This window comes from Theobroma cacao, chromosome 1 (genome assembly GCF_000208745.1).
Source record: "Theobroma cacao cultivar B97-61/B2 chromosome 1, Criollo_cocoa_genome_V2, whole genome shotgun sequence".
Taxonomy (NCBI): Eukaryota; Viridiplantae; Streptophyta; class Magnoliopsida; order Malvales; family Malvaceae; genus Theobroma; species Theobroma cacao.
Genome location: NC_030850.1, coordinates 11,831,118 through 11,841,498, shown reverse-complemented (window position 1 = coordinate 11,841,498; position 10,381 = coordinate 11,831,118). Strand labels below are relative to the sequence as shown.

The following is a 10,381-nucleotide window of genomic DNA, read 5'->3' as shown; positions in this document are numbered from 1 at the left end:
TTTTTTGTCTTTGCCAGAATTTTGGTGGATTTTTATTTAATTTACATTAGAAAAAGGTGTTTTTTTTTTTGAAGTAAAATTGGTGGACTAAGTACTGGGTTTGGGTGTGAAAAGATACTTTTGTTCATCAAGTGAAAATTATATTTGTTCAGGGGTGAACAAAATTATTTTGAATTAAAAAAAAAATCAATTGAACTGAAGTGAATAGTAATTACTTAAGTTGGATTTTATGTTAATCCATAATAGCCATGAAACAGTTTCCAAAATTGAGTCAATTTGATATATATGCATGATTTCAAATACCAATAATTATTAAATTAAAAACACTTAGTTGTAATCCATCAATAGATTTGATTATAAGATTTCTATCATTTTAATTTTTATATGATTTGTTCAGTTTGATATGCATGTCTGCACAAGAATCTCAATAAATTGATGTCAAAGTAGTTATGTGGGATAATGTAAGGGCCATGTTGAATTATGATGCCGTGAAATAATTAAGGATATAAAGAGTATAATATCCATTCTTGTGACAAATCTAATCAATGAAAAGAGGGTCACATGATGTTGTATAGGCTGCATGGCTTATCCTATTTCGTGGTTGGAATACTATATTTTGTGAATTTATGCAAATTATATATATGGCAATTGTTTGGAACTAGACATGGAATAGTTGCTAACTTTGGTATAGCCTTTCCAGAGAGAAGCAAGTACATGTGCTCTTGCCGCGGGACCATACTTTCTTGTCTACTACTTCCATGTGTGACACTAGAAATATATGACTTGATACATCAAATTGATTGAACAAGTTATATTCCTGGTAAAGTGGCTGAAAAGTTTAATGTGTTTTCATAATTTTGAGAGTAAAGAAGAAGACTACCAAAATGGTGAAAACATATATGAAAGGGCAAATACGATGATAATATCACTAAACGTGACATTCTTTAAGTCAAGAATGAAATATTTGCACATGGTGGGGTGTTGGTTTCTGGTAAATTTCCAAGAAATAAAAAAAATAATAATGCAATAAAATTTGCGTATCATAGTACAATGATGGTATTTGGTACCTTACAATTTAATTTGATTGCATTATTGTAGTGTTTGGTATATAAGTAAAGTAATAATTAAAATATAAGAAAAATAACATTGCAGCGTTTGGTTTATAATTATTTTATTAAGAATATAATAATAAATTTCAGAATTATCTTTACTTATTAAAATGTAAATTTAATATACTTTCATTTTTTTATTATTTATTTTTATCTAATATCATGTCTTAAATATATTTTATTTTTATTTCTTAATATAATTTTTTATATTATGTATTTTGTTTTTTAATTTCTTTTTTCTTTAAAAGACAATATAAATTTTATTGATTATCCAATAAAGAATGGCTATTGAGAGTAATAAAGAGATATCCCTCTAAATCTATATATAAAAAATAAATAAATTATAATATTACAAAATGTCTTTAACAAAGTAATAAAATTGAAAGGTTAAAATATTTTTAATAATATTGTAGAGTACAATGCAATTGGATTACATTAGTTTTGGACTGTAATTACATTACATCCATTAACTATGATATGATTGCATTGCAATCTTAATAGTTTGTTGTAAAACAAACACAACAATATAAAGTAATTGAACATATTATAAAGAATATACTATCACTTTTCTCGTACAAAATGCTATCTATGTGTAAATTAGATGAGTAAGCCTAGGACAATCTATTGACGGAAAGACATTGAAAACGTCCTTACATATCTTCAAAGAACTAAAAGTGCTTGGTTTATTTATTTAAATTATCCAATTGTACTAGAAATAATGTTATAAGTGAGGAAATAGAATGGTTGAGAATCTGGTATGGATATAAAATTGCAGCCACACCACAAAAATGTCAACTATTTTCTTCATTTGTAAATGTAGAGTTTTCAGTGGCATGTATAATGAAAAGTTTGTACATGTTAACCTTTATTATTAAACACCAATAATCGGAACCTAATTTTTAATTAGTAATTTCTAATTACAAAATTTAATGGGTAAGAATAAGTTATTATTATGTGGCTGTTAAAGACTAGTAAAACCCGTTCAACATTTTGACTAATATGGTCTATCACTTTTATAATATTTATTTGTGCAAAAGATTAAGGATTAATCACTAACATTCTGAACTAGTAATAGATAGTTGGTAATTTAAAAAATTGATGAGTTTGATTAATTCACATTAAAAAAGAAGAATTTTTTTGAAGTAGCATTGGTGGATCAAGTATTTAAAATTGATGATAACGATTTGTTTGTCTTGACGTAAAATAATTTTCTAAGAAACGTTTTCAAAACTTATACTTATTTGAAAGACGAAAAATTTATTATAGATGTAAAATATTTTACCGGTCAACAGGAAAAACATCCATTGACCAAGTAAAATGTTTTGCGTTTTTAAGAGGTGTAAGATATTTTTTAGAAAATAGAAAAAATGCTTTACTCAACCTAGTAGTATAAGGTTGATAAATATTACTATTTAATTTAAATTTTAAAAAAATTAAAAATATTAATAGTTAACTTTAAAAATTTTAAACTTAAAATATTAATATTTAAATTATTCAATACTATTAAAATAAAAAGAGTATTTTTAATGAAATCGTTTAATGTAATGAATATTTTTATTTTAAAATTGAACAAATTTTTCTAATAATTGTAATAAAAAATATTTTAACTATCGCCATTTGATAAATACACATTTATAAATATATGTTTTTTATGTTTTATACAATTGATTAACATTGATATTTTTATAGTGTTATAGTACAAAAATGATGAGATGGAAATTATTTTAGATTTTATAAATTAAATTAATTTAATTGTGAAAGTTATATTTATTATTCAGTGAACATTTTTATTTATTCGTTGAAAAAAATTATAAATTATCTTATGAGAAGAATATAAAATCAGTTTATTATTTCTGTTTGGAAAGTTGTAAGATTTATTATATCCTAAAAACGTAATAATTTTTAAGAAAGAGTGTTCTTTCACACTTCAAAGTCAAGCTTCTTCTTTCTTCTTGTGCCTTCATTCACAATTTTCAAGCAATTAATTGATTTTAATAAGTTCATTAACTGCTAATTAATCTTACTTCAAGGATAGAGCAGAGGCAAATGGAAGCTGGTATGAGTTGCACATGTACATATTTTCACAGCACAACAATGAACATGGCGGAGAAGAGAAACTGTCACCAACACAAATGCATGCATGACTAGATCAAGATGATGCTGACGTGTCGTCCACCCCGTTTTTTTTTTTCTCTCTCTCTCTCACATCCCAACGAGATTAGTTCCCTCTTTTCTCTCTCTCTCTCTCTCTCTCTCCCCTCTGTCTCTTCTCTTTCAACACTCCGTCCTCTCCCGGTACCTAGGGTTTCTTTGTCTGCCCACTCCCTAAATCCTTAAACCTTTACCTGTCTCTCCACAATTCTTCCTTTTCTCTGAACCATAACAAAGAAAATACCCTTGGATATCCCATCTTACAACTCAGAAAGATCACATTTCATTCACATTTGACCCTCATTTTTTTTAAATAAAAAGAAAACCCTTTCATGGCCAAGACCAAACCTGGGAAAAAGGACCTTGATTCCTACACTATCAAAGGCACCAACAAAGTTGTTCGACGTATGTTTCTCCCGGAACTCATCTCAAAATTTCTCTTTTTTCATTGGAAGAAAGGCCCAAAATCCTTTTTTTTTTTTCTAATCCAAAATTTGAATTCTCTGTTTATTTGGCTTTGGGTCTTAAAATCTAAAACCCAGAAACATTTTTGGCTGGGAAAGTTTTGACTTTTTTTTCTCTTGTTTGTTTTGCAGCTGGTGATTGTGTGTTGATGAGACCATCAGACTCAGATAAGCCACCATACGTGGCACGCGTGGAGAAGATCGAGGCCGATCATCGGAACAATGTGAAGGTTCGAGTTAGATGGTACTATCGGCCGGAAGAGTCTATTGGAGGGAGGAGACAATTTCATGGAGCTAAGGAGCTCTTTTTATCAGACCATTATGATGTGCAAAGTGCCCACACCATTGAAGGAAAGTGTATAGTTCACACTTTCAAAAACTATACTAAGCTTGAAAATGTTGGTGCTGAAGATTACTTTTGTAGGTTCGAATATAAGGCTGCCACTGGTGGCTTCACCCCGGACCGTGTGGCAGTGTGAGTTTTTGATTTCTCTTGTGTTTTTCGATTCAGTTTCGGTAGTTTTTCATGTGTTTTATGTGTAATTGGTTATTGATTAATGTGTTTTTTTTATTCTCGTTGGGTTCTGTTTTGAAGGTATTGTAAGTGTGAGATGCCATACAACCCGGATGACCTCATGGTGCAATGTGAGGGATGCAAGGATTGGTAAACTTGTTATACATTTTTTGTTTTCCTTATGTAATTAAAGTGGACTGTAAAATTTCCTTTTCTGTATGTATGTAGAACTGTAGATTGAATTCATTTATCTAGTGTCTTGTAAAGATTTGTGGTCTGAAAGAGTTTCAAATTAATGTTGTATTTAACTTTGCTCCAGGTTAATGGTTACGTATTTTCAATTATGATGTTTTTCATATTTAATTTTTAAGTGTTTCTATGTTGTTTAACTTGACTGCTTGTGCATCTTGTATATAATACATTAATCCTATTAGGTTGTTATCATTAAAAAGTTTCTTGTTTCTTTAGTATTATTTTTTTAATAATTCATAGCTCTTGAAGGAAAAGGATAATGTATATTTTGTTTTGTTCCGTAGCTAATGCTTTTAATTCTGTGTTAGTATTCATGAAACATACTATGATGGATGCATTGCTATTTAATTTTATTTTTTCCTTAATTGAACACTGGGTAGTGTACATTTGTTTAATGATTGTTGTCTTAATTGTTTTCTAGTATTCCTTAACTTACTTTCCAATAATGACTTACTTGGATCCTATTTGATTTGGTATTTTATCTATGAAAATCTGCTTCCTACAAAGCTGTGCTTTTATAAAGACTGAAGGTAATTAATTTAAGGCGTTGCAAAGAGCTTCCATTGTAGATTTATTAAGACATGGATCAATATGAGCTAGAACAGCTTCAGTTCCGATCCAAAAAAGAGAAAATTCTTTATTTTCCCTATTAGGAAACCTTAAGTAGTTCTGCTAATGCCATCTGATCTACCTTTCTGCTTCGTTTTCTTCTAACATGGTTAATTTCCTTCCTAAGTCACTCTGTATTATGGTAGAACCCAATCTATGCGTTATTGTGTCTTACATATGCTCACTTGTCTAAGATACTAAACATGTTGGTAATATTCCAGCAGAGGCCAGTCTTTTGACGGATTTTCTTTTCTGGGGGCAGGGGTAACTTTGAGGCCGCTTTAATGTTTCCTATTTGGCTTTTTTTACTAGGATAGGTTTGGGAAAATTTAGTAATTTTATGGTTTAGAGATAGATAAAAAGTTTATGGCTAACGAATGAAATATTGGTTTTATCGATTGAAATTTATGGCAAAAGAGTGGCTGGAAGTTGCTGTTAATGTCTGTCAGCAGCAGAGTGTAGAAATTTTCTGGTGATTTGAAGGAAGGGTGGTGGGATGGCACTAAGTTGTTTTAGGGACTTATTGATCGGTGGAATAATATTCATTGTTTTTAGAAGTGGAAAGGTCAAATTTGCTGCAAATCTAAAAGAAAAGGATAGAGGGAGAAAATAGAGTGGAAAAGAACACTGGCATTTATGCCCTAGTAGGTGAAGAAATTTATAAACTTGATGTAAAAGTTAATGATCTATGCAGAGAATTGTGAATAGTTTGACTCTTAACTATTGGAAGGGGGCCTAATGAACACATAAAAAACTACTTGAATCAGAGTAGTACACAGTTGGACTTCTAGATCTCCTTAAAACTTTAGACTTCACTAAGATTATTGAAATACTAAGTTATCTTTGACTGTTAAAAGTTTAATTCAATTAAGTTTATATATTTAACTAGACACATAGCATACTGTGCCTTAGTTGTGCCCATTAATGAAGGCAGAGCTGAAATATTTTGGTTGCACCTTTAGGACTGTTCTATATAACCTTTTAAACTTATACTGTGTAGCTTCAATTTTACATTTTGTGTTTGTGTTTTGTAGAAATAGGCCCTTCAATGTTTCTCAGCATTGAGTTGTATTTCTAGCTACTTTTGGACGTACGTTAACATGGGCATGAAGTACTATTGGCTAATTGTTAAAGAGATTGTTTTGTCAAACAATCTATTTATCAATGTCTGACTTGAAGGGACTTTGCATGAATTAGTTGTCTCTTCTAGGACTTTGCCTCAACTAATTTTGGAGCATACTCTTGCTAGAAATGAAAAACATTTGTTATTTGGAGGCATTTTACTTAGGTCTACTTGTATGTTTAGTATTGTTTCCTCTGTTCCTTGCAATGATCTCCATTGTCGTGTATATGGATATAATGAAATATAAGCAATTTGAAATTCGATGAATTAATAAGAATACCAATCATCATGATTTCCTGATTGCACATTAGTATGTTTCAGGTTTCATCCTTCCTGCATGGGTATGACCATTGAAGAAGCGAAAAAATTGGATCAGTTTTTATGTTCTGATTGTTCGTCAGAGGATGATGCCAAAAGATCTTTGAATGCATTCGCAGTGTCGCCGTCCCTTGAGGCAAAGGTTAGAGCATTTATGTTCACAGTTTGAATTTGTGCAAGAACTATATGTCTTGTTTCTTGTGCTTTGGTTACTCCATTTGCTTATTGGTGGATTTAGTTATACTTTGTGTTAGACCAGCTTTCATGATCTTTTGATGATGATCTTCCAATGCAGCTTTTAGTTCCAAGCTTTGCCTCATCAAGCTGTAACCAATCATTTCCTGTTTGCGGTTTCCCCTTGGGGATAGTTGCCTGTCCTTTCCTTTTCTCTTTTCCCCTCTTACATAAGAATCTCAGTTTTTCCATTTTTAATTATGCTTCCTTCTCCTTATGTTTCTACTAAAGATAGCATCTCTTTCCCTAAACTCTGTTCCTCCTTTCTAGCACCCCTCCCCCTGGTTTTTTTTTCCCTCTCCACTGGATTGGAATAAGCTTACTCAACTGATCAAGGACAGTTTTCTTCAGCTAAGAAGCTTGGATAAGGATTCATGATGCAGACCCCAGGGATACATTCATTTTCAAAATATCGGGATGGATATACCTAACAATGAAATTTATATTTATATATATATTTGCAAATATTAATCACCAATGAAACATACATATTAGCAGTATTAATCACTGTAAACTACTTTAATATATTTGATAAAAGGTCTATTTCCACAATGTGGCTATTCTATTTATAATAGAATAGAGAATATGGAAGAGACTAAAACAGCCCTAAATCTACAATATATATCAGTCTTTAACACTGCCCCTCAAGCTGGAGCGTAGATATTGATCATGCCCATCTTGTTACAAATATAATCAATTCTAACTGGAGAAAGATTCTTAGTAAACAAATTTGCTAACTGCTCTCCCATTCTCACATGGGAAGTAGATATCAATTTCTATGAATCTTTTCTCGTACAAAATGACGGTCAACCTCAATGTGTTTTGTCCTTTCATGAAACATTGGATTAGAAGAAATATGCATAGCTGCCTGAACTAGAATTTACCCAAAATAATTTGTCCAAGGACTGTCATTGTCAACCTAAACTACTTTTCCATATTAGAATGGGACTTGTGGTGCAAGGGCAAGGTATGTGATCTCTGGTATTTTACTTTCAATTGGAAAGTAGATACCAAACAGAGTGCATGTTGCTTGCTGAGAGAACTGTAGTTACTTTTAGCTGGTGACTCCCTAGCTTCCCAGCTGCTGCTCTCTTTTGTGAATATGGGTGTGGCAGTAGAGAAAGATGTACTAGGAGAAGAATTCATTTTCAAGTATAATAAAATATTAAAAAGGAATTATACAATTGCTTAGGGATACTAAACAGTCACCTTTAATGAGGATGAAGTTTTATGGTGATGATGATAATATAGGTTAACATGCCGGCTGCAAAAACTTTGAAATACTTTAAACGTTGGCAAACTTGTGTTTTAGTATGTGTACATGCAGTCATGCTTTCACTTGTTGGTAGCGAAATTTTGAAGCTTTTTAAATGTTACTTTCAGATCATACTATTATTTGCAAGTGTAAAGTGCACACATCTTATGGAATATTGTTTTTCCTCTTTGTCAGTTATTTTAGTGCTCATAGTTTCATGTTTAGTGGAGAAGGTTTTGAGCACTATTCCCGTTGTCACAGTCTATGGCAGACTTATCTTTTTTGGGATCCTGGTTTCTTTATCTGTTGCTTATTCTTTTACATCAAACACTGCCAAAGTGTAATGTTAGATAAAGATCCAAATTCATTGATGTATATATGTATATAAGTTTCTCTTAGAACTGTGTACCAGGTCAACCTCATCAGTTATAAGGAGACAAATATAATATAATTGAAGAGATGCTGATGCTGGTTTGGCAGTTGTTCTAAGATAAAATTACTTGAGCTGGACAAGGCTTAGGTGCTAATTTGACATCTATTTTAAGAAGAGCTTCCTTTTTGGACTTTAAAATAGATGTCTGCCAACCATCCAAAACTAGCATAATTGTGAGTTGGTTGCTTTTTACCTGTCCTTGTAGATATAGATCTAGTAGTTGCTCCTTCAATGTGAACAGATCCCATGCTACTTTTGTGATGCCTGTACAGGGCATTCATGTAAATTGACTATATCAATATGGTTTTACATATAAAATGATAATGAAAAATAGTAGGTTTATTTTTTAACCTCATTATTTTTTGTACAGATTAACCTCATTTTTAGGAAATAAAACTTTTTAGTACTTTCTTCTTTTCTTGAAGGCATGAAGTATAACGAAATACAATTTTTTAATATATTTAATTATTACAAGAGATTGAATTACCTTGATACTTTGTTATCTGGAAGGGAAGTGGGATTTCATGATAATAAATTAATTACAACTTTTTCTTTATTGATAAATAGAAGTTCCATACTTTTCAAAAAAAAGTTTTAAGTGTTTTTTATTGCTGCATCTAATGTTTTATTCAACAACAAACTATTCTTCTTTTTCCTTCATCCTCTTAGCACTGTAATATTGTCATGTATTTGATCTTATATTTTTTTCTTTTGGCTTAGGTGGAACCCAAGCGTAGGAAGAGATAACCGTTTTCACAACGCAGAATGAGGAGGTACTGATTTTCTTGCACATTAGCTCAAGTATTGTCGTTCTTGCTTGTGTTGTGGAATTGTACAGTGCAGAGAAGATACTAAGTTTGCACAAACCAGAGAGGCTTCTTTCATGATTTACCATGTTCTCATGTTTGTATGTGTGGTCGGACTTAGGAGATGATGTTTTGTGGTCAATGATGTGCCTGTGCGTTCGCAATCTCTGCAAAATGTCATCTTAATATAAGCTGTGAACCATAACAATGGCACAAACTTAAAAATTGGGAAACTTTTGGTTTTTTTGTTAGGCCACAGTTTCTCTAGTCGCATATGATTGTGCCATTTTCTTCCATCACCTTTTGGGGCTTGAGAATGCTAACCTGTTGCTTGAGATTTATGGCCATCTGCTTCCAGAATATCATGGCACGCACTGATGAGAGCTGACATTTAACTAGAGAAAATGATTCAGAGACACAGGATCACTTTCTACTTTCTTTTTTTTTGCCTCATGTTTGTTGAATTCAGAAGGTTAAGATTATCATGCTTCCCTTCAACCCTCTTCTGATACTTGTGCAAAAAGGCCCATTATAGTTTTCCCGCATGAAGTCAGTGCAAAACTGGGTTTCTCATATTAAAAGTTCCATGAGGTTATTGAAGTCCCGAGGCAGTATCCGATTCCATTGCGGGGATGCCTCATCCCCCATGGACCTGAATCTGATAACTGAAATATCAGATGGCAAATTGTGCTTTCAGAGAGCTGTATTTTCAACAGATGATATTGGTAATTGATGCCATGCATCAGGACAGGGCTAGCCCAAGAGAAATAGCCCTTTCTTTCCATGTCTCACTCAAATGGTATTTTGGGGTTTTGTCCTTTTCTAAGGTTAATGCCAGCTCCTTATTATACATTTGAGTAGGACCATTGCAAACGGACCTTCCAACGTTCTAATTTTGTGACTTTCTGAAAGAACAAATTTTCTCAAATGGGGGGAGTGGAGGAAGTGTTACTCGTACATGAAGAGTTTTTATTTCTCAGAATTGGCTACTTCTTTGCCATGTATGTATGTAACCACAACATCAACCCATCACTTTCTTATCCAAGCCGCCTACTTGCCCAGCAGCCACCCGGATGCCGCTAGATTGCTTTTATAGATATTGGCCCATAAAGG

The 10,381-nt window shown here is 32.1% G+C and overlaps 1 protein-coding gene across 1 annotated transcript; it reads left to right on the top strand.

The window, feature by feature from the left end:
• Positions 3,286–9,615, top strand: LOC18612337 (chromatin remodeling protein EBS). Its single transcript, XM_018114110.1, has 5 exons — positions 3,286–3,665; positions 3,857–4,199; positions 4,320–4,388; positions 6,544–6,682; positions 9,183–9,615. Exons 1-5 carry the CDS (start codon positions 3,593–3,595, stop codon positions 9,207–9,209), a joined length of 651 nt encoding a protein of 216 aa, XP_017969599.1. The 5' UTR covers positions 3,286–3,592; the 3' UTR covers positions 9,210–9,615.